Source organism: Muntiacus reevesi, chromosome 2 (assembly GCF_963930625.1).
Source record: "Muntiacus reevesi chromosome 2, mMunRee1.1, whole genome shotgun sequence".
NCBI lineage: Eukaryota > Metazoa > Chordata > Mammalia > Artiodactyla > Cervidae > Muntiacus > Muntiacus reevesi.
The window spans coordinates 222,056,675-222,081,984 of record NC_089250.1 but is presented as its reverse complement, the minus strand read 5'-3'; the positions used below and the strand labels follow the sequence as shown (position 1 = coordinate 222,081,984).

The following is a 25,310-nucleotide window of genomic DNA, read 5'->3' as shown; positions in this document are numbered from 1 at the left end:
CCAACTCCCAGTGCTTGCTCAAACTCATGTCCATCGAGTCGGTGATACCATCCAACCATCTCATCTTCTGTCGTCCTCTTCTCCTTCCTTCAATCTTTCCCAGCAACAGGGTCTTTTCCAATGACTCAGTTCTTTGCATCAGGTGGCCAAAATATTGGAGCTTCAGCTTCAGCATCAGTCCTTCCAATGAATATTCACGACTGATTTCCTTTAGTGTTGACTGGTTTCCTTTAGGGTTGACTGGTTTGATCTCCTTGTAGTCCAAGGGGTTCTCAAGAGTCTTCTCCAAAACCACAATTCAAAAGCATCAATTCTGTGGTGCTCAGCCTTCTTTATGGTCCAACTCTCACATCCATTCATGATTACTGGAAAAAACTATAGCTTTGGCTATACAGACCTTTGTCAGCAAAGTAATGTCTCTGCTTTTTAACATGCTATCTAGGTTTGTCATAGCTTTCCTTCCAAGGAGCAAGTGTCTTTTAATTTCATGGCTGCCATCACTGTCCACAGTGATTTTGGAGCCCAAGAAAAGAAAATCTGTCACCACTTCCACTTTTTCCCCTTCTATTTGACATGAAGTGGTAGAACCAGATTCCATGATCTTAATTTTTTTTTTTTGATGCAAAAGCAGTGAGGAACTTTATTACAAGCTTGAGCAGGGACTCCCTCCACACAACCTAATGACCATGCAGAGAGAGCCCTGAGTGATGGCGGCGATCTATTTTTATACCGTATAGTGGGGGAAACGGGAAGCTTAAGGGGATTGGTTAATTCTTTAACTAAGGATGTCTTGTTAGCTACTGATTGGTGGGTTAGAGTAAGAGGGTGAGGGACTTCCTGTCCTCCCCTGATTGGCTCGTTGAGTTTCTTTGTCTTAAAGTTTTGTTTTCTCTCCTGGGGGCGGGGGGTTTACTCAAAATGGCAGTGCTATGTTAAAATGGAGTCGTTTGGGTTTCACACTTCACATTTCCCCCTCTCTTTGTTTCTATGGAAGGCCCAATAATGGGTCTTCTACAGAGTCAACTATATCCCATGATCTTAATTTTTAAATGCTGAATTTTAAGCCAGCTTTCTCACTCTCCTCTTTCACCTTCATCAAGAGGCTCTTTAGTTCCTCTTCAATTTCTGCCATTAGGGTGGTATCATCTGCCTATATGAGATTGCTGGTATTTCTCCTGGCAATCTTGATTCTAACTTGTGACTCATTCAGCCTGGCATTTCACATGGTGTACCCTGCATGTAAGTTAAATAAGCCACAGGAAGAGAACTGGTCAAATGGGAGAAAGGGGAGCTGAGAGACAGGGAGATGGAACTCTGATGATGTTTAAGACTCTGAAGCTAGATCCAACTTTTGAGCTTCCAGCTACAGCAGCCAATCACTTATACCTTTGATCTACCCATGTTGGGGTAGATTTCTATGATTTGCAACCTGATTAACATGGTTGGTATCTACATTCTTCAATCTCTGAAAACAGTAAAGAACAGAAGTGGCAAAGGCAAGCTTCACTATCTCTGGGGGTCTTTTGTGTTCTAATAAGAAAGCTTCAAATGCTTGAGCCCTGAGCAGAGAACCCTTGGCCAAGATACTCAAAATAACATGTAGTTTTAATCAGTGCTATGTAAATAGCTTAATCCAAGAAGGAAAAAGAAAAACCATTGACCCAAATAGGATATTGGTAATTCTGAATAAGTGCTACAAATGCTTATAAAAGAACGTGTAATCGCTGAATAAATGAAATACAAACATCTATTTTGTTACTTGGAGAGTTCTTTAATACATAATGGGGAAAACGGTGTATTGAATGCACTGTAAGCAATAAATGCCTGTTTCCTTTTCTAAAACAAATCAATTATTGAAACCATTAACCACCATGTAAATGTAACTCTATTTTTTTCCCATTTATTTCTCCCTTTTGAATCTTTCTCATTAGTGGAAGGAAATAGGTTTATCCAGCAGATGGAGCAGCATGGTGGAATGAGCATGGAGTGGAGTGGGATTTGGACGCCTTGCCTGTTAACCCCAGCTCTGCCAATTACTAGTTCTGTGACCTTGGGTAAGTCACTAAATCTTACCTGGGTTCCAGGTGTGGCAAGAGACCACTGTCTGGAATCTCTTACCCACATCTGAGAGTCGTAGTGATAAAAACCTTTTAGGACAGCGTCTCTCAGTCTTTATCATTCATAGGAATTCCCTGGGGACTTCCAAATTTCACAAGACCTTTGCAGATTCTTGTTATGTTTGAAGTGGGATCCAAGATCTGCATTTTGAATAAGCTCCCAAGTGATGCTGATGTGGCTGCCTTCACACTTTGGGGAAACAAGGTAGAGGGTACCTTCCAGGCTCACAATGATTTTCCTTCTTCTAGAAACTGCCCTGGATTTTAGTGGTGGGCTATTAATAGTTGCTCTTATACCTGCTTGCCATAGCTGTATCCCCATAGCTTGTTCCCCCTTGCCACCTCTGCTACATTAGAGGTGATTTCTGACCCAACCAGGGTCAAAAGAAGGTCTCATCTGCAAATCTGGTTTTGAACAGACAACCAGAGTTGGGACATTCACTCACTTGATCATTCATTCAGCAGTTCTTTTCAAATTCTCTCTATGCCAGATACTCTAATGAGCAGAGGAGATATACTAGTTCGATAAAGCAGGTCTCTGGCCTCACAGAGCATTCATGATAGTACTGTACAAGATAATTTCAGATAAGCTAAGTGCTTTGAAGTGATTGGAGGATTTCAAAGGTTGCAGGGGACCTACTTTAAACAGAGGTGCTGGGGAAAGCCAAGGTCTCACTTCCCTTTCTACAATGACCTTGGTGGACACAGGTTGAATACAAATGAAAAACATAACAATTGAAAGAAGGCTGGGTCCCTGGTGATTGTGTGCAGGAGAGCCACTCTCCCCTGCAGATTAATTGACCTATGATGAGAATGAAAAAGAAACTTTTATTGCATTAAACCACTGAGATTTCAGGATTTATCTATTACAGAAGCTAGCACTGCTTACCATAGTACATAAATTATTGAACTCTTTCTGAGATTCTAAAAGTTGCCATTTTTTTCACTTATATTTGCTGGAGCTATTCTCTACTGGGCTTCCCCGGTGGCTCAGTGGTAAAGACCCGCCTGCCAATGCAGGAAATGCAGGAGACGCAGATTCGATCCCTGGGGCAGGAAGATCCCCTGTAGAAGGAAATGGCAACCTGCTCCAGTATTCTTACCTGCAGAATACCAAGGACAGAGGAACCTGGCGGGCTACAGTCCATGGGGTCACAAAGGAGTCAGACATGACTTAGTTACTAAACAAGGACACCAAAATTCTCTACTACTTGAAAGAATCTTAACAGATACAATTTCTGTGGAAATCTGATGAGCTAATAGTACAAACTATTGGACATCTGTGAGGAATCATAACTGTAAACTGGTTTTTCTGAAATGTATCCACTTTCTGGATATATTATTAGGGGAAAAAATTTTTTTTAAGGTTTGACATGTAAATTAATACTGAGGTCAATTTTTTTCCTGGTCATTTCTATCTTCAAATTCTTGTTCAGATCTTTATAAAATCAACTCATTAAATTGCAGTGGGTAGAAATTAAGGAAGCAATTGTAAAGTTTATTATTTTCCCTTAAAACATAAGTGCTTAGATTTTAAAAGTGTCCTTGGTGGCACAATGGTATTAACATTTAAATTTGCCACATTTCTTCTTATGGGCCATCAACAGGCAGTAAACCTGGGCATCTCTTAGAGATGAATTTCCCCAAAGGATGTCTGTCTTACATACTGCATCCTCAGAGGGATATTTTCTTCCTTGGCTGCTGGTCCCAAGAGCATATTGCCGGTCACCTCACTAGCCTTCCTCTTCCCCTCTTCTAATCTTTATGAATGCTGGGAAGGCAGAGAAAAGCTGTTCCTTAGGACTACTTGCGACAACCATATCTCAGTCTCCTAAGACTTATGGCTGGATCACACTTGAGGACAACACAGATAGGATCAGAGAGGAATGACTCAAGAGGTCAACACTGGGGACTCGGCTTTCCTCCTGTGGCCTTCATCAATGTTTATATCCCCGGGCTTGAGGTTTTCTTTGTGATTTTGTGTTCTCACTGAAAATTTAGCAGTAAATGACTTACATCATATGAGCTTACTGGAGTCTGCATGTGGCAACAGCAGTGTATGAAGTCAAAACTCCTATCCTTTGAGCCATCAAAATGAAGTCTTCCCCAGCCAGGGGTCAAGTCGTGTGTGTGTGTGTGTGTGTGTGTGTGTGTGTGTGTGTGTGTGTACACAGAGTCTGCAGGTTTCCATGGAACCAGACTTGTGATGAGGAGAAAAAGATGGGCCTCTCCAGGACACCTTTGAATAAGGATGTCAACATTCCCTTCTATGTGGCTTTAAAGTCTTTGGTTACTTCAGCAACAAAGGTTCAGTTCAGTTCAGTCACTCAGTCGTGTCCGACTCTTTGCAACCCCATGGACTGCAGCACGACAGGCCTCCCTGTCCATCACCAACTCCCAGAGCTTGCTCAAACTCATGTCCAGTGAGTCAGTGATGCCATTCAACCATCTCATCCTCTGTCATCCCCTTCTCTTCCCACCTTCTATCTTTTCCAGCATCAGGGTCTTTTCCAAGGAATCAGTTCTTTGCATCAGGTGGCCAAAGTATTGGAATTTCAGCTTTAGCATCAGTCCTTCCAATGAACATTCAGGACTGATTTCCTTTAGGATTGACTGGTTTGATCTCCTTGCAGTCTAAGGGATTCTCAAGAGTCTTCTCCAACACCACAGTTCAAAAGCATCAACTCTTCGACACTCAACTTTCTTCATAGTTCAAGTCTCACATCCATACATGACTACTGGAAAAACCATAGCTTTAACTAGACAAACATAGCTTAACTAGACTTTGCAGGCAAAGTAATGTCTCTGCTTTTTAATGTGCTGTCTAGGTTGGTCATAGCTTTTCTTCCAAAGAGAAATTCTTTTAATTTCACGGCTGCAGTCACCACTGCAGTGATTTTGGAGCCCAAGAAAATAAAGTCTGTCACTGTTTCCACTGTTTCCCCATCTATTTGCCATGAAGTGATAGGTCTGGATGCCATGATCTTAGTTTTCTGAATGCTGAGCTTTAAGCCAACTTTTTCAATCTCCTCTTTCACTTTCATTAAGAGACTCTTCAGTTCCTCTTCACTTTCTGCCATAAGGGTGGCGTCATCTGCATATCTGAGGTTTTTGACACTTCTTCCAGCAATTTTGATTCCTGCTTGTGCTTCAAATGCGAAGTCAAGTGGGCCTTAGGAAGCACCACTAGGAACAAAGCTAGTGGAGGTTATGGAATTCCAGTTGAGCTGTTTCAAATCCTAAAAGATGATACTGTTAAAGTGCTGCACTGAATATGCCAGCAACAAAGGTTAGTCTTCGCATCATTGCTCACTCATTGATTAGAAGTGGAACTGTAAAAACAGGGAAAATTGGGGACACAGGAAAATATACATAAATATGGAAACTCAGAGACAGAGATTTTAAAGGACACATGGGAAGTGAATACTCAGGAGTCTAGAGAGCCTCATCCATCCATCACCCACCCATCTACCCGTCCACCCGTCCATCTATCCATCCACATATCCATACACCCATTCATCCATCCACGCGATAACTGAGCTGAGCTCCTATTTATCAAGTACTGCCTATGGTCAACATTGTGTGTGCGTTAGTCGCTCAGTCGTGTCCGACCGTTTGCAATCTCACGGACTGTAGCCCGCCAGGCTTCTCTGTCCATGGAATTCTCCAGGCAAGAGTACTGGAGTGGATTGCCATTCCCTGCTCCATAGGAACTTCCCAACCCAGGGATCGAATCCTGATCTCCTGCATCGCAGACAGATTCTTTACCGTTTGCGCTACAGGGAAGTCCTGCTCAACGTTGGAGGTACACAAAGACGAAAACGGAAGTCTAAATTGGAGGTGGTTATAGCCGATGTGCCCTGAAAGGGCTCCCGCGAAGCTGGAACACACGGTTTGGGCACGTCGGGGAGATGCATGACGTGAACTCCACACCACCGCACAGGTGTATGGTGGGAGAAACCTGCACACCATAGAGATGCCGAGACCTCCGAGCATCCTAGAGAGGCCGGAAGTGGCTCCAGGAGGCTGGTCCCACGGCTCAGGCGCCGAGTGGGGATGCCGGTGGCGAGAGGGAGGGGCCTGAGTCGCCCCACCTCGAGCAATCCTGGCGTCGCTATCGTCTTCTACCTCTGTGAGTGGGCCGGGGTAGGGAGGGTCGCCCCTCCGCCGGGACCCAGGCGGGGGCGCCTGGGCTCGCACGCGCGTCAGGATACCGCGGAGGGTGACCTCGCCGGCTGCTACCTGCGCGTCGTGGCCGCCCAGGTGGGACGAGCCCGGTGGCCGCTGGTACGGGGCGCGGTCGTGAGTGATGGCCAACCTGAGTATCCCCCACCCCACCCCCCAACTTCCCCTCGGGTTCCAAGCAGCGGGCCTCACCGTCGCTTTCTAGGATCGTTGCACTGGATAGCTTCTGGTTTTCGTCTTCTTTTTGAAAAAGATGGCAGACCCCAAGCTCAGAACTTTCAACAAGTGTCTGTGTCAAGCTAGACTCCATTCACCTTTTTTTTTTTTTTATTATAATCGCACTTTGTGGGGGAAAGATTACTTTCGCTTGATCACAGATCATTCTAGTTTTCCATTTAAGTGACCGTGTAAGGTTCCTATTTAAAATGAAGGTATTTATTGCTAAAAGATAAGGAGTTTTAAATAAAACACCGTAAGTAAGTACTAGTATCAGAGATAGGGCTTCTCTGGTGACTCAGTGGTAAAGAATCTGCCTGCTAATCCAGAAGACACGAGTTCGATCCCTGGGTCAGGAAGAGCCCCCAGAGTAGGAAATGGCAAACCGCACCAGTAATCTTGTCTGGAAAATCCCATGGACAGAGGAGCCTGGCGGGCTACACTCCACAGGGTCGCAAAGAGCCACACACCATTTAGTGTGCAACAAGGTATCAGAGATACCAGGTGTGACAGAAATTATGAAGGTGATAAGTGAATGACACTGCGTTGTTCACAACCCAGCTGGGTCCTCCTACTCTGACCTGTCTTCAGGTCCTTGCTCCAACTCAACCTCTGTCACCTGCATAATTTGTAGGCCAGTTTTTTGCTTTGTTTTAGATTTTTTCCCTCTCAGCTTGACTAGGGTAAAAATAACGTGTGGCGTTGTGTGATTTTAGGGTGCACTACTTGACGACCTGATGCGCATATACATTGTGAAATGATCAGCACAGTGAGGTCAGTTAACATCTCCATCACCTCACAGAATTATGGTAGTTTTCTTTGTGTGTGGTGAACACTGGAAAGATCTACTCTCACCTGGCACGCAGAAAGATGGCAGCGTCCAGGCGGAGGTCATGAGATCAGATCTGCATGGAGTTGGCGTCTGGGTCAGCAAGGTGGGCCCTGGTTCACCCTGGGTGGTTCGGCCTTGGGAGCTGCGGGGTCCCAAAAGCTTTCAAGCCTGTAATACCGCAATATTACATATGGCCCCCGTGCTGTGTATTTGATCCCCAGAACTCAATTATGTCTTGTAACTAGAAGCTTATACCCTTTGACCAGGATCTCCTCATTTCCCCCATCCCCCACCCCCTGGCAACCACCGTCCTACTCTTTGTTTCTATGAGATCAGCTCTTTTAGAGTCTCTGTGTAATCGAGATCACCCCAATATTTGTCTATGACTTATTTCACTTAGCATAATGCCCTCAAGGTCAATTGGTACTGTCACTAATGATAGGATTTCCTTCCCTTTTTGAGTGGCTGAATAGTATTCCATGTGTGTGTGTCTGTGTGTGTATACATCACATTTTCCTTGTCCATTCTTCTTTTAATGGGCACTTAGGTTGTTTCCATGATTCAGCAATTTTGAATAATGCTGCAGTGAATATGGGGGCACAGATACCTTTTCGAGATAGTGATTTCCTTTACTTTGGATATACATATAAATGGGTAGGCAAGTTTCTTGACCTCTGAGTCTTTTTCTCATATCTGAAAAGCTGTGGATAATAATTACCTCAGAAGATTGTTCTGAGGCTTCAGTGGTAAACCTTAAGCCCCTCGCCAATAATAAATAGTAAATGCCACCATATTGTTATTTTCATTTTAGCAAGGAGGAAACAGGATCCGAGAGTTTCAGTGACTTTCCCAAGGTCACACAGGGAATTGATGGGAGAACCAAGTCTAGGACTCAGATTTTCTGATTTATAACTTAAAAAGCTTAACCCTGCCTCCCCACTACCTCTGCCTCTTGGGAGGGGATGGGGCACCTCCTCCCTGCCCTTCTGGAAATTGGAAGGGCCCCTTTCACATTGCAGAATGCGTTAGCTGTGAAAGCTCCCACGGGACTCAGGTCACCATAGACTTGGCTGCTTCAGATCAGGACTGTGCACAGCCCTGACTGCTTGATGTGGGTTAGGTGTAGCCTGTAGAGTCAGATGCATCTGGGTTCTAGTAGGTACAGCCACCTGCTGTCCCAACTACTGACCTGGCCGTAGTAAATGGGTTTTACCAATTAGTACTTACCTCAGAGGGTTGTTAGTAGCATCAAGGGAAATGATTTGTGGAAACGGTCTAGCAAGGTGCTCAGCACACAGTAGGTGATTAATGAATGACAGGTGACAGTACTTTGATATGTTTTAAGTGGCAGGCATGCTGACCTAGAGGGGAGAAGTACAAGTGTAGTGCTTGCAGGTACAACAGCAGGGGCATTTGAAAGGTTGCAGAGTACATACTGTTTTTGGATTTACCGGGTCTAGGATCTGTCAAATACTCCTCGTTCCTGCTGACTTTCTTAGAGAAATGGCTTAGGTTTGCATGGAGTTAATATGATAGTTTGGGAAGCAGGTGGAAAATACCGATTATAAAACTATGTGATTAACTTCTATCATAAGCATCAGAAATAACTGCAAGACTGCAAGGATCTTTTGTGCAACAAATGTCAGGCAAGTGTATGCTCCTTGGTTCTGTCTCGTCACAACAAAGATTTAGAGTGATGGACATTAAAGCCCTCGGCGCGTCACAGCTGTTGGGTCTTGGATAGACCATGTTATAGCTCTTAGACAAATCAGTGTTACAGCTCTATTTTATTTAGAAAATTGCAGGAAAATCCATCCTCGAGGCGTGAGGGCATGCTGACCCAAAGATGCGAAGAGAAGAGAGTGAGGGAGAGTGACAGCATGTGGGGGAGAGAGAGTGAACTCGCTTTGACTCCTCCTTTTATATGTTTTTTCCTCCCCCTGGGGCTGCCCTATATAAATTGGGCTAGCCCAGGAGTGCTGTTTGTTCTATCTGAGGTCCTCACTCTGGTCCTTGGACCTTCCTTTGACCTTCATTTGTTCTATTTTCACGGGCCTTTCCCTTCCTTATCATTTAGCCACCGCCATTCTGGACTCCTGTTTCCTACTGTAACTAGCTAACATTCCCCCCTCAAGAGATGGGAGGCCCAATTCTTTGGGAATAGGGGCATTGAGGACTTTCTGGCTACTTCCTGCTGAACTGGGATGGCGAGGAGTATTGGGCCTCCCCCTCTTGCTAGTCTCTAACCTCAGAGTCTTTATAGCAGTGTCCATCTAAGAGTGAGTGATGTTTTCCATGGTCAGCTGTAGTTTTATATCTTTGTTGAACTGGCACTGCATGTTGTAGCTTGTTGACCTGGGCAGAGACAAAACAGGTTAGACAATTGATAATACATGGAGCAATCATAAGCAGCATCAATATGGCATAACAAGGACTAGTAGTGGCATTAGCCAATTCCAAATTCACATTGCCAGGATGGCTCAAGTCCCTCCCTGTTCAGGGATCAGAAGATCTATCTCCTGTCTGTTTTGGAGTACAATCCCTGCCAAGCTGTGTTGGCTCTTTAGAGCTATCCTGAGAAATCTTATCCCCAGTAACCAGATTTTGGGGGTGTTCATTAGAATGGCACCCATTTGTAGTTCTGAATAGGCATCTGAGATCTCCCAGGGGCTCACAGGTATATTGAGTGTTTTCTTCTGTTTTCTTCCATGGCTTGACTCATAAGTAGTGAATCCAGGAGTCATGTCCTGATACCTTAACTGCTGTGGGGGTAGAAAGTATTACAAGGTAGGGGCCCTTCCATGTGGGCTAGAGTTGAGCCTTTGGGGACCCATCTTTCCAGATTTTAATTAGGACTTGAGTCCCTGGAGCATATAGTGGTGACTCCTTAGAATCTTTTGGGTCCTGGTTCATACCCCACAAGCATATATCATGTTGGAATTGCCCAATGGCCATGGTATAAGACTGGAGGGCCTATACCTCTGGATCTAGGAAGAGGTCATTGACATAAACAAAAGGTCTTCCATATAAGACCAACCTGTTCCTTAGGGGCAGTACGGGTGTGGAGGAGAGCTATTGGTAAAGCCTCCTTCCATCCCAGGGAGCTTTCCTGGGTTATCTTTTTTATTGCTGATTTTAAGAATTGATTGGCTCTTTCTACTTTTTCTGAAGACTGAGGCTTCCAGACACAATAGAGATAATAAGTAATGTCCAATGCTTTAGAGACCCATTGGGTGACCTTAGAAGTAAATGATGTTCCAATGTCACTTTGTAATGACCTGGGCAGACCAAATCTTGGAATGATTTCATGGAGCAGTTTTTTTTACCACCTTCCCAGCCTTCTCAGTCCAGGTGGAAAAGCCTTCAATCCATCCTGTGAATGTATCTATCATGACTAATAGGTATTTATACCCTTGAGAAACTGGCATCTGGGTGAAGTCCATCTGCCAGTCCTTTCCTGGATAGGCCCCACGTCATTGGACAGGCTGGGCCAGCTGGGGTCTTCAAGCTCCTTAGGGGTTGTTTAACTGGCAAATGGGACAAGAGAAGACCACTTGCCTTATAGTTGTTTGGAGGCCTGTTCCTCTGAAGGACCTTTCTAGTAATCTTTGGAGGGCCTTTTCTCCTAAATGAGTGGTGGCATGTAAAGAGTTAACCAACTTCCATCGGAGGTTTCCAGGCAGAAAAAGGAGTCCCTCCTTTTGCAACCACCCCATATGATCTTCTTGAAAGCCCTCAGTCTTAGCTTTAAGAGTCTCACCTTCAATATATGAAGGAGTTTCTGGCAAATTAGTCTGTGAAACTAAGGTGGCAACCCCTACTAGGCCATTGTTCTGTAATGCTGCTCTCTTAGCTGTCTGATCAGCTGCTTGGTTCCCTCGTGCCACTTCCGTGCTCCCTTTTTGGTGTCCTTTACAGTGGGAGACTGAAACCTCAGTGGGCAGATGGACTGCCTCCGAGAGTCTAAGAATTTGATCACCATATTTGATTGGGGACCCTCTGGTGGTCAAGTGGCCCCTTTCTTTCCAAATAGCAGCATGTGCATGTAGCACCAGAAAGGCATACTTGGAGTCGGTGTCAATAGCTATTCTTTTTCCTTTTCCCAGCTCTAAAGCTCGAGTCAGGGCTACGAGCTCAGCTAATTGGGCTGAAGTACTTGGTGGCAGAGGCTTAGCCTCTATGATCTCAAAATTGGAGACTACTGCATATCCGGCTCTTCTTTTTCCATCTAAAACAAAGCTGCTTCCATCAGTGTACCAGATTTCCTCAGGATTGGTCAGAGGATCTTCCAACAATCCCTCTTTGGGTTTTGTCCAGTGGTCCAAGGTTTCTAGGCAAGAGTGAAAGGGGAGAGAGCCCTAGGGGGCAGGTAGGAGGGTGGCTGGGTTAAGAACCTCACAAGGGGATATAGTGAGGCCTGAATTTTCCATCAGCATTACTTGATATCTGAGGATTCTTTGATCAGACATCCATAAATGGCCTTTACCATTTAGGGGTTGTTTTACTTGGTGCCTGGTAAAATAGTTAGTTTGCACCCAAAGGAGAGTTTTAAAGCATCTTCTATCATGATTGCAATAGCTGCAAGATTTTGAAGGCATGGGGTGAGGGTGGGGGGGGCGGGTGGGCAGCCTCAGGTGGTTGGATCGAGCCTCTTGGATAAGTAAGCTGCAGGCTGGGGCTCAGATTCCAACCTTTGAGTTAACACTCCCAAGGCTATTCCCTTTCTTTCATCGACATAAAGTTGGAATGCTTTTTCTGGGTCTGGCAACCTCAAGGCAGATGCCTGAGTTAAGGCCTGTTTTAGTGTAGCCTCTGCCTTCTTTTGAGGAGTTCCCCACATCAGTGGGATTGAATCATCCCATCCCTTTAAGCTTTTTTTTTTTTTTTTTAATTAGTTGGAGGCTAATTACTTCACAACATTTCAGTGGGTTTTGTCATACATTGATATGAATCAGCCATAGAGTTACACGTATTCCCCATCCCGATCCCCCCTCCCACCTCCCTCTCCACCCGACCCCTTTGAGCTTTCATATAAGGGCTGGGCAATTAGACCATAGTTGGGTATCCAGATTCTACAATACCCAGTTAGCCCCCGGAAAGTTCGCAATTGTTTTCAAGTCGTGGGGGAGGGCAACTGGAGGATTCCTTGTACCCAATCAGAGGACAGCCTCCTGGACCCATGTGTAATCTGAACTCCCAGGTAAGTGACCTTTGTCTCGACCATCTGTGCCTTAGCATGGGAGACTTTATATCCCGTTTCTGTCAAAAAGTTTAGAACCTGAATTGCATGTTCTTGGACAACTTTCTCATCTGGAGAGCAGATTAGTAGGTCATCTACATATTGTAATATTTTCCTGTTAGGCCCCAGGTCCAGATCTAGGAGATCCCGGCTAAGGGCCTGTCCAAACAGCTGGGGGCTATCTCTGAACCCCTGAGGTAATACTGTCCAAGTCATCTGTTGGTGTTTTTCTCCTGGGACCTCCCACTCAAAGGCAAAAAGATATTGGGATTCTTTAGCCAGTTGTATGCAAAAAAAAAAAAAAATGCATCTTTGAGATCCAAGACTGTAAACCACTTGGCACTGGGTGGGATTTCTCCCAAGATTTCATAGGGATTGGGTACTGTGGGATGGAGGGGGACTACAGCTTCATTTATGATCCAGAGATCTTGAACCATTCACCAGGTTCCATCCTTTTTCTTTACTGAGAGGATTGGGGTGTTACACGGCAAACTCATGGGGACCAATAGCCCACAAACAAGGAATTTATTTATTAAAGGCTGTAGTCCCTCCAAAGCCTCTCTTTTGAGGGGATATTGTTTCCAGTTAGGAAACCAAGTGGGATCTCGGAGGACAATGATGACCGGTCCAGCTTGGTGGACTCATCCAGGAATCCCCTGGTCCCACACCTGGGGGTTAATTTTGTCTTCCCATAGTTTTTGGCCCCTCCCTATTGAAGAAGGTGTAAAGGGTTCTTCAGTAATAACCAGGAGCTGTAGGGCTCTATGGGCTGAAAAGCTTCCCATCACAAGGGTGGTCCCCAGTTTAGTGAGTATGTCTCTTCCCATTAAGGGAGTAGGACACTCAGGGACCACCAGAAACTGGTGGGAAAATATTTGTGCATCCCAGCAACAAAGAAGTGCTTGGGTGAATCTTTTAGTAGTTGTTTTTCCTGTAGCACCCAAAATGGTACAGGTTTGGGAGGAGAAGGCTCCCGAGTAGGAGATTAAAACAGACTAGGTAGCCCCTGTGTCAACCAAGAAATTCTCGGACCTACCTGCCACATCCAGTTACACCCTTGGCTCCAGCCCCGTGATGGTTATCTGTGACAGGCGGGCTGGCTGGAGCGGGCCACTTCAGTTCTGTTGAACCATCATGAGGGAAGGCTTGGCGCTTGACCTTGAGGCTCTTGGGTCCCATGGGCCCAATATCCCAGTTGATGGCATTTGTAGCAAGCCATTTTAGGACACTTGTCATGGTTTGGACACTCTCTGGCCCAATGTCCCGCCTGTCTACATATTAGGCATTTGCCTCTTGCCTTGTCCTTCAAGGACTCGGGTGTGCCATCGGGCTTCCCTGGAGGGTGACCAGCATCTGGGCATGCCTTGTCTCTTTCCTTCTCTCCCTCTCCTGGGCCTTGGCCTCTTTCTCCTGTTCTCTGTTATAAAAGGTATTGGTGGCTGTCTGGACCATCTCATCTAAAGAGGAAGCAGGGTCCTGCTGCTGTAGCTATTGTAAGTTAATTCTGATATCTGATGTACATTGGGACAGGAATTTGTCCTTTAAAATCACCTGTCCCTTGTAAGAGTCTAAGTCCAAATTGGTAAACTTTTGGAGGGCCTCTATTAGCCTTTCCAGAAAGGCAATGGGGTTCTCATTGGGCTCCTGAGTTATTGCTGAGACTGGACACAGTCCCACAAGTAATAGGCTTCCTTCTATTTCCATGGGTGGACTTCCTTAGGGGTGAGTCTTTCTGAAGCTTATCCTACCCAGAACTGTTGCAACGTGATAGCCAAGCGTCCCCAGGTCAGGGTGCAGATCCCCAGGCAGGCTGAGGCATAACAGCCTCCTAGAGATTGAATCCCTGGGCAGGTCGAGGCATGATGGCCTCCCAAGAATTGGGTCCCTGGGCAGGTCGAGGCATGATGGCCTCCCTAGAATTGGGTCTCTGGGCAGGTTGAGGTGTGACGACCTCCTGGGACCCCTGGACTGGCAGATCCCCAAGCAGGTTGAGGCGTGACAACTTTTCGAGGACCAGATCCCTAGGCAGGTCAAGGCAGGTTGACCTCCTGAGACCCCCAGACTGGAGTTGGGCATCCCCAAGGTCTCCAGCATGACCAGTGCTGGGTAAGATTACTGCTAAGTCACTTCAGTCGTGTCCGACTCTGTGTGATCTCGTAGGATTAAGGGGTTGTAATTTTAACTCATTGCTGGTTCATCCACTGTGGGTGGGAGTAGATATGATGTAAAGCAATCCAAGCCTGTGCCCTGAGATTGGGCAACAGTGTAACAGTCATAAGCCTTATCTTCTTACTGCTCGAAGGGATTGTAGTCACTGATTTCTTTCCCTAGTCCTCTATAAGAGCAGGTTAGGGTGTCTCCAGTGGTAAATATTTTGTTGTCATAGACCCACTTTAGGTAATAACAGAAGTAGTGACAAAGGACTACTGTGACAAATGGCCCTGTTAGGGGCATTACGGTATTTTAATAGGCTGGGTGGAGCAATGGGGGCAGGGTCCTGATTCTAGGAGTTAGTAATTGGCTTAAGAACAAATTTGTTTAGAGCAACAGACCAAATGTTCCATAAAAGTGGAGTGGAAATTTGATCCGGGGGTATGTTTGTAACTTTAGAAGAAGGGTGGTAAGGGTTTGCCCAAACGACTGTGGGGCTAACTCCCAAAGTGGCAGACATTATCCCTGGAAGCCCAGTTGCCTTTGAAGGGATGCCAACCGATGGACTTCTAGCAGGTGTTTTGTGCCCGTCGCCTGCCCTAGCGGGTTCACTGCGAGATGCTGCTGTTGCACATGTTGTAGGAAACATGGAAGATGAAGGGCTGAATATCTAGAGGGGTTGGATATTATACAGTATTTCCCTCCCAAGGGCCACCTACTTTCTGGTTGTCCCTCCATAAGATTGTAGAGGCGACATTGTGGGCCCAGCAGTGGGGCTGAGGAAAAGAGCATGAAACCGGAAGGAAGGGGGCAGAGCACAACCTTTGAAAGAATGACATAGCACAAGGGCATAACGTGAACCAATTAAAATCAGTTGGGTCCAAGGTGACAAGTCAAATTCAAGTAAACCTTAATCCCCAATCTGTAAACCAAATGACACACCCAGCTGCAGGGCAGCTCTAAAGTACTGTCAAAAGACAAAGGAGTGGGTGGTTCCCCAATGGTTGGGATGATCCTCCCATTCATTAGCATATGAATTCACCCCGCTTTCCAAAACTTAGCCAGGCCTCATTCCATTGCCCCTACCCTGTAGAGTGTAGCGCTTCTCTCTGAATCTTAACAAATCTACCTCTCACCTATCGCTTTGTCTCTCACTGAATTTTTGCAGTAAGACATCAGAGCCTGAGCTTCATGGGTTTTGGCTGGGCTTGAGTCCCAGGAGGGAGCTGAAGGACAGGAGGGAAAAATAGTAGGAAAAACGTGCCAAGGGATCCCCTTCCTAGCCTGCCAGAAAATCTGCTAAATACCTGACATGTGCTCAGTTTTCATTGGCCTGATCCTTGGTACAGAGAAGCTTAAGGACAGAGGAACCCCCACCGGCTTGGCTAACAGCTACTTGGGCTCAGCAGATAGTGCCTTTGGGACATACCAAAGAGTAGCCTCTCCAGAGTCCCTCGGTTGAGCCCACTGCTGCCTGTCTTTCACGGGGGGGGGGGGCGGTTCGAGGAAACAAGAAACAAGAGATTATAAAGGAATTAAGATTTCTTTAGGCGTATGTCTCTCCAGCCATAGGAGTGAGAACCTCCTAACTTAACCAGAGGTCTTCTGGAATCTGAGACTGAGCTGGGTGAGCTTACTACAGAGTTCGATTTTCGGTGTCCTGGGTTCTAGCACGATGGGCCTCTTGTCACTTCCCTTGCTTTCGCTGAGTTGGGCTCTTGCTGTGCTTGCGCCGAGGTTGTTTCAGCCAGGTTAAACCCAAGTCACGGCACCATAGATGTCAGGCGAGTGTATGCTCCTCGGTTCTGTCTCAAGAAAGGTTTGGAGTGACGGACGTTAAAGCCCTCGGCGCATCACAGCTGTCGGGTCTTGGACAGACCGTGTTATAGCTCTTAGACAAATCAGTGTTACAGCTCTATTTTATTTAGAAAATCGCAGAAAAATTCATCCCCGAGGCATGAGGGCATGCTGACCCAAAGATGAGAAGAGAAGAGAGTTGGGGAGCGCGCCGGCCCGGAAAAGATAGAGCACGCGCTTTGGCTCCTCCTCCATATGTGTTTTTCCTCCCCCGGGCCTCCTCTCTGTAAATGGGGCTAGCCTGGAGCGCTGTTTGTTCTACCTGAAGTCTCACTCCGGCCTTCCTTTGTTCTATTTCGCGGCCTTTTCCCTTCCTTGTCTTGTAGCCACAGCCATTCTGGACTCCTGTTTCCTATTCTAACTACCTAACACAAATATCTAGGCAAACGGAGTTTGAGCGGGTAGCTGGACAAGAAGATCAGGTGATAGAATTAACTTCCCTGCCACTGCCAGTAAAACTCAAAACTGCAAATACCCCTGTTTGTTATGATTGTGTCAACTTTCCACTTAATGCTGTGCCGTTAATTTTCTTCGCAGATGTGTTTGGCCTTTTAGGTTTTACACCTCACATCCCTTTTACCTGTATCAGGGTGACTCTCCTTATTGTCTCTAACTACTTGTTCATCCTTATGGCTCTGACGGCTTTGTATTAAATGCAGTTAACTTTCAGATCATGTGTGGAATTTGAGCAGCACCATTTCTAAACCCTCTAGCTTCAATACACTTTCCTGATCTCAGTACGAACACAGTTAACTTTTGCCTCCATTCAGTACCTGGGCAGTAATTTAAAACATGCCATCATAGGATTAAGCTACCTGGATATATTTTTATCTTCCTTTAAATACAGTAAATTTTTTATCTTTATGAAAGCCGTCTTCAGTTCTGCTCACCGTACACAGTAGTGCCTAGATTTGTATGTTGCATTTTAATACCAGAGGGTCAGTAGCATCGTCCTCTTGAACCCTGAGGATGAAGGAACTGTGTGCATAAGCTGAGGTTCTTATTACTGATCCTTCACATTTAATTAGGTCTTTGTAAATCTGAAGTACTCCTAGTCATTTTTATGAGTTTCTTCTCATGACTTCCCTGTGAGATGTCAACTTTATTACCCTCGTTCTATCTTAGTATTATCAAGGGGTCAGGCGGACTTTAAATTTCATTTTTTCTTGCTTATAATTAAGATTCCTTTTTTTTTTTTTTTTGATCATGTACTTAACCATAACCTGTATCTGATAAAATGATTCCTCAGATTAAATGTGACCCTCCCCCTCAACCCAGAGGGAAGCAATTACTGAACAAAGCCACATTTTGGAAGAGCCTTAAAGCAATTGAGATTATAAACAGTGGTCTGAGTGCCCAGCCCTGGAAGGAATCAGATGGAAACTAGTAAAGCAGCCACCATGAAATATAAAAAATCAGGCAGCTGTTTGAAGGAAAACCACGCAGACCATCTTTTCTCCCTTCTAGCTTAGTGTTCATGGGAATTTCTTTTGCTTTCCTGTGAAATGTGTTTGCTGCAATTTTTCTGTGCTCGCTGATACAGACAGCTGGAAAAGGAGGAGGTGGCTTCTGGGTGGTAGCACTAATGGCTGGTCATCTATGAAGGTTTCACCAGCCGGGTGGGTAGGCTTCTTTCCTTGCCATTTGTCTTGCTAAATTATTAATCTTTCCTTACTTCTTACCACTCCTCTGACCCCCCAGTTCAGTTACATAGGTTCTTGCCTCAGATAATTCTGGAATTAGTTGGACGGTAATGAGGAGTAGCATGAATAGGCCTGACAGGTATTCAGAAGCGTTAATAATTTGAATTTGTTCATTCCTGGTGTGATTAATGAGCACATGAACCAGGACTGGCCTGTGGTCTTATGACTGGATGGGAATGTGCAATTTTAAAAACAAAGGACATTGATAACACACTGCTGTATTTAAAATGGATAACCAACAAGGACCTACCATATAACACACAGAACTCTGCTCAATGTTATGTGGCCTCCTGGATGGGAGGGGAGTTTGGAGGAGAATGTGTACATATCTATAGATGGCTGACTGACTTTGCTGTGAACTTGAAACTATCACAGTGTTGTTAACTGGCTATACTCCAATATAAAATAAAAACTTTTTTAAAAAAGGACAATGAGAGATTTGGAAGAATTTCTTTTTTTCTTTTTCCTTTCCTAAAAAATACTTATTTATTCATTTACTTTCACTGCAGGATCTTTAGTTGCAGCATGCGAACTCTTAGTTGCGGCATGTGGGATCTAGTTCCCTGACCAGGGATTGAACCCGAGTCACCTGCAGTGGGAGCACAGAGTCTGAACCACTGAACCACCAGGGAAGTCCCTGCGAAGAATTTTCTGTTGGAAAATTCTTAGCCGGGCTCTTTGAAGCCTTGTCCATTTTCTGATTTCCTTATCAGGGAATTCGTGTGAAGACAGAAAAATATCTTAACCTTCTCCCCCACACACACACCCCGGGCATCCTCTTAATGAAAACCGTGTAACCAAACAGAACAGTTCTAAAACCTGTAAGTGCTGTTTTGCTTAATGGTGTCACCATCCTTAGACTTCACCTGCTGCCCCTGCCTCATCGTGATCTCAGCTGAGCACACTGGCCCTGCCCCTTCATTACCCCTCACCTGGACTCCTGCAAACCTCCAATCTCTCCCTCCTCCAGGTAAAGCTTAATCTTTGACAAGGACTGAAGTGAGCCTGCCATCCTGGACACCTGCAGAGACTGTTGTCTGCAGAATAGAGTACAGGCTCCCCTGAAGGAATCTTGGTTTCTCCGTCTTGCCTTCTACTTTAATTTGCAGAAGCCTGTCTCCTCTAGCATACGCTCCAGAACACAGGAATTCTGTCACATTTTGCTTTATGTCATTTTCATGCCAGAACTTTTCTTTTTAGGAGCTAAGTTAAATGAAAATGGCAGCACTGATTGGCATACACAATGACGACTCTTGGACACGACCGGGCCCTGCATAATTTGTGCCCATCATCATTTTACTAAATTGGATGTATTTCACCGTGTTCCAAATCATCCATGAATTCTGCAAATACTTGACGGCCATCCACTGCATCCGAGGTTCTGGTGGGGACATGCCAGTGAGAAAGGCTAAAGGTTTCGGTTCTCATGGCACCCACAGTCTGCTGGAAGGAGATCAGTCGTCAGAAAGGAAACAAATACATTTAGGTCATGAAATGTGCCACGAAGAAAACAAAGCAGTGTTCAGATAAGGGAGAGCTCTTCAGAAACTACCCGCTGCGTCGAGCACCTGAGCAGACCTAAATATTGAGAAAGACGCAGCCTGGCAGGGATCTGGCTTGTCGGCAGTTCACACAGAGGTGAAGCAAGGAGTGCGCATAGGCCTCAGGGCACAGATGAGCTTGGCATCGTCAAGAAAAGGGAAAAGTTCAGGGGGCTGGAGCGTAGAGTCCCAACAGAAGAGTGAGAGGAAGTCAGAGAAGGAGGTTGCCACCAGTTCATGGTGGTGACAGTAAGAAGTCTGGGTTGAAGTGTCAGTGACGGATACCCTTCTGTGTCGGGAAGCAGCATCAGTGACAACAAAGTCATGTGATCACGCTGAGCGATTTTTATGACTGGCTATTCCAAATCCGAATGGGAGCGTCCTGCACTTGGAAAGTAATAGAAACCTAAGGTCGCATATTAAAAGGATGCTGGGGCATTCATTTTTGATGGATTTTCTTGTAAGCACAACAATGGCAACTGTTTAGTCAGACCTTGGGACTCCAGCCATCCTTCACATCATTTTGCTCAGTTTTCCTAATTTTCTCACCCTCAAGCCACGGAGACAGTCACTTGCTAAATCTTGTCTTCAGCTGTCACACCAACTGATTTCCACACGAATTATCTGGTTAGCTTTACTGGAGATCAAAGCTTCTTAGTAGAGTTATCCAGAAGAATCTGACAAGCTTTGTGTAACCCTGTACTTCTGAGAGACCTAATCATGGTATGTGGGAATGTAAGAGAAAAATTGAATCCCTAGACTCTGGAAGTCAAAGAAAAGGAAATTCAAGAAGTGACATCAGTGGGGCACCTATACTACATCAGACAATTTTATACACGTTCCCATTCGGTCTCCAGAGTCCTGTGAGCTTATTTTTAGCTCTGATTTTTAATGCAGCAACAGCTCAGAGGGATGAACCCGTCCAAATGGTAACACCCTTGGTTGCTTGCAGTCTCCCTAACTATCCACACTTTTCAGTTGTCTCCACTTACTTGACTGAATGAGCAAAAGTGTTGTGTGTGTGTTTAAATGCATTTGAGGACCTGCGAGCCTCCTGTTCCATTTTTTCTTAAGTGGAAAGAGTTGAGTGGGCCACTTTTTGCTTGTTTTGTCTTGTTTTTGAAAGAAAGGTGTCTTGGAGCCTTGAAAAAATAATAATTATAATATAATTTTAGCATAGATGCGGAGGGAGGGAGAAGCAAGGCACTGAGCACACACAGTACTTAGAAGATTTCCTGGGTGGGTGAATATGGTTTGCTACATAAAGAACTTTTTTGTCCTTCCCCGCTTTTTTTACTTTCTTCTTCTTCTTCTTCTTCTTTTTTTTTTTTTCATAAAAGCCAGTATTAAACTATGCTGCAGTGTGCTATCTTAAACAAAAGATGTTGGAAACTTGCTTCAGAGTTCTGTCCTTGATTTTTCTGGTGGGTGGGGGTGTGGTGCGGAAAATGACCCTCCCTGCCAAATTCGAACAGCTTCTTTTCAAAAAGCCTCTAGTGTTTTCCACGGATTAAGAATAATTCTTTCTATTTGGAGAGTGCTTTGTGGTTTTTCAAAACACTTCCAGCTACATTATCTTATTTAACCTTCACACTGACCTTGCCAGGCAGTCAGAGCAGATTATTACTGTTCCGGCTGACACACGGGAAGAAATGTTGACAGCCCAAGAAGTGACAGGAGGGGGGTGGGCAGGAGTCAGCTAATGTCACAAAGCCATGACGGGAGCCCAGGTCTTAGCTTTTCTTTCTGCTGGAGCACACTGCCCTTTTTGCATCTATTAACCCCAAGTAGGGGACCATCGCATCGCATTGGGTCAGTAACAGTGGTGCATCTTCCTTTCTTCATAGGTCTAGTTATCTTTGACTGCCACACATGGATTTCCACAAATCTTCGAAGGAAACGGTCCTCATTACAGGAGGAGGTGGCTATTTTGGATTCCGGTCAGTGCATCTGTAAAATATGTCCATGGAAGTATTTTACTGGTAGTTGCTGGGAAAAGTATAGCTTTCAACCCACATTAATGCAGTGTAGACTTTTACTTGTTGGTACAGTGTAGACCAGGAATGAACCATGCTGCCCACTGCTCAGATTAGGAAATTGAGAACTATAGATACATTCCACTTGAAGAAAAATCCTTTATAAAGCCACTGGATTGGGGTAGGGAGATAGTCATATCACACACAAAAAAAACAATTTAAAATAATAGCTATTCTTTCACAGTTACATTACCATTCATAAATATTCTGAAGAATAGATGGTGGGTGCTAGAACAGGGGGAGGAGGGGTTTTCTGGTGGCTCAGTGGTAAAGAATCCGCCTTCAATACAGGGAGCTACAGGAGATGCAGGTTCGATCACTGGGTCAGGAAGATTCTCTGGAGGAGGACATGCAACCCACTCCAATATTCTTGCCTGGAGAATCCCATAGTGAGAGGAGCCTGGTGGGCTACATTCCATGGGGTCACAAAGAGTCATGCATGACTGAAGTGGCCTAGCATGCATGCATGCCTGGAACGGGGGGCTGGGGGAATGTAATATGTGGACACCACCATCTTTGAAGATAAAGCCTCTCTCTTTGTAATTTAAATAAATGTGAAGATGCTCGTTTTTGAATATTTGCATAAGCAAGACTTGTACCAATGAACGTGTAAAGTGAGGAACTCACAGGATAAGCCAAAGAGACTGGGAAAATTATATACTTTTCCAAGGCATAGCTTAATAGTGATTTGATCTAACTTTTACTCTCATCTTGCAGCCTTGGCTGTGCTCTGAACCAACAGGGAGTCCATGTGATTCTGTTTGACATCAGCCGCCCTGCTCAGACCATTCCAGAAGGCATCCAGTTTATACTGGGAGACATCCGCCATCTCTCTGACATAGAGAACGCCTTCCAGGGTGTCGATGTGGCTTGTGTGTTCCATATCGCGTCTTATGGTATGTCGGGGCGCGAGCAACTGAATCGAAGCCTGATTGAAGAAGTCAACGTGGGGGGCACAGACAACATCCTCCAGGCGTGCAGGAGGAGAGGGGTGCCGAGGTTAGTGTACACGAGCACTTTCAACGTCATCTTTGGAGGGCAGGTCATCAGAAACGGAGACGAATCTCTGCCTTACCTGCCCCTTCACCTCCATCCTGATCACTACTCTCGGACCAAATCTATCGCTGAGAAGAAGGTGCTGTCAGCCAACGGTACAGCCCTGGAGAGGGGTGGTGGGGTCTTGAGCACCTGTGCCCTGAGGCCGGCTGGCATCTACGGGCCTGGGGAACAGAGGCACCTTCCCAGGATAGTGAGCTACGTAGAGAAGGGCCTGTTCAGGTTTGTGTACGGAGACCCCAAGAGTCTGGTGGAATTTGTCCACGTAGACAACCTGGTGCAGGCTCACATCCTGGCCTCAGAGGCCCTGAAAGCCAACAAGTGCCACGTTGCCGCCGGGCAGCCCTACTTCATCTCAGACGGCAGGCCCGTGAACAACTTTGAGTTCTTCCGGCCTCTGGTTGAGGGCCTGGGCTACAAGTTCCCATCCATCCGCCTGCCCCTGACCCTCATCTATTGCTTCGCTTTCCTGACAGAGATGACCCACTTCATCTTGGGGCGACTCTACAACTTCCAGCCCTTCCTCACCCGCACCGAAGTTTACAAAACCGGCGTCACACATTACTTTAGCCTGGAGAAAGCCAAGAAGGAGCTGGGGTATGAGGCTCAGCCGTTTGACCTCCAGGAGGCAGTCGAGTGGTTTAAAGCCCACGGTCACGGCAGACGTCCTGGGAGTTGTGACTCCAAGCGTCTTGTTAGGGATGGGCTGGTGATCTTGCTCCTGGTTACAGTGGTTCTCGCATGGCTGCTGCCTTCCGTGATCCTGTTGGTGTGAAGGAGGAGTGGCACTGAGGTGGTTTTCAGGAAACACAAGTTTTAAAAGTAGATACCTGATGTAAACATTTGGATCTTCAAGTTGCTACTTAGGAATAAATTCTTGGGGGAATTCACCCTGGCTGTCCAGTGGTTAAGACTGAGTTTTCAGTGCAGGAGGTGTGGGTTCGCTCTCTGGTTGGAGAATTAAGATCCCATGTGCTATGTGGCACAGCCAAAAAAAAAGAAATTGATTCCTGGATTAAGTCTTCATTTCCTACCTCCCTGCACAAATCCTGAAGGGAGAAAATAGAAACCAGGATAAGTTTGAGATTCGGTTCCCTGGGTCCTCCTCCTTCAGACACGGACAGTAGACATCATTCTGAAGCCCACAGAGCTAAACTCCCTCAGATGGGAAAAGTCTTACTTGAATTTCTCAGAAGCCAAAAATGTACTTATTTTCATTCCATATGTTCTGCATTGACTTCACAGAGGTTGAAACACACACTGATATGGGAATGGCAAAATGCTAACAGGCTTGTACTTGTGTGAAAAACACCAAGTTGAACTATGTCCCGACAGCCCAAGCCTCTGAGAAGATGGTTGCTTTTGCAGGGGAGGTGGTTGCTAGTCACAGCGTACGTTCTAGGAATGAGTTTTTGCCCTTCATGACATGAAGGTGTTATACCTGTGTGACCACATGGTAATGTTTGATTTTGAAATGAATAGACCTTTATCTTACCTCACAGGATTTTTTGGAGGGTTAAATTAGACCAGGTATATAAAGTGCCACTCACCACACTTACAAGCCATTATTTTTATTAATATTGATTATTATACATTCCTTATGAGGGTTTTCTTCCTCTGGGTATTCTGTTTAGAGGGTGCTATTGCTAGAGACCTATCTGGAATACCTTTGTGACGTGCCTTCAGAGTCTATAACAAGTGTTCCTAAATATATTCAGTGTTGATAAAGCTGTGGTCTCCAAGGAGATATTGAAATCTGGGGACAGCTAAAAATCTGATGATTGATGAGAATATTCAAGTTAATGATACCATTTGCAATTAAAAAATAAACTATAACTCTCAACTAATAGACTGGTTTTCTTACTGGGGAGAATTTCTGTTCTCTGAAGGCCTCTTCCAGTGAAGAATGTTCTGAACAATAGTGGCATTGTCCAGGTGCCCACGGGCACCGCTGTGGCAGACATTCAAGTTGTACTGTCACACGGGAACTGAAGTGTAAAGAAGACAGCGTCTTCACCCATGTTGTGATTCCAACTACAGAAAGGACAGCATTCCCATGCTGTAAGGACAGATGGCTATGGAAAGTCATGTTAGATTTGGTCTGAGAGTATTTATAGGAGGAGGGTGCTGGATGAAGAGGCCCTGGTGCATCCTGCCTGGACATTTTGGAAAAAGTGCTCAACTTGATACCAGAGGATCTGCAACCATGAATATCTTGTATGGTCTTAACCAAGTAACTGTAACTTCTGTGGGTCCTCAGTTGCCTCCTTTGGAAAATAGGAATGTATTTACCCTTTCTATTAACCCACCTGTTGGCTTCTCAGGTGGCACAATGGTAAAGAATCTGCCTGCCAATACAGGAGACACAAGAGACAGA

General features: G+C 45.4%; 1 protein-coding gene across 2 annotated transcripts; it reads left to right on the top strand.

The window, feature by feature from the left end:
* Positions 1–6,205: 6,205 nt before the first annotated feature.
* On the top strand, positions 6,206–24,734 carry SDR42E1 (short chain dehydrogenase/reductase family 42E, member 1). Of its 2 annotated transcripts, none has more exons than XM_065920434.1 (3): positions 6,206–6,249; positions 21,689–21,781; positions 22,595–24,734. In XM_065920434.1, the coding sequence occupies exons 2-3, from the start codon at positions 21,714–21,716 to the stop codon at positions 23,706–23,708; spliced, it is 1,182 nt and encodes a 393-aa protein (XP_065776506.1). In that variant the 5' UTR covers positions 6,206–6,249; positions 21,689–21,713; the 3' UTR covers positions 23,709–24,734. The 2 variants fall into 2 exon arrangements, with proteins under 2 accessions (XP_065776506.1, XP_065776507.1); XM_065920435.1 differs by lacking the exon at positions 6,206–6,249 and adding an exon at positions 19,514–20,564.
* The last annotated feature ends 576 nt before the right edge of the window (positions 24,735–25,310 follow it).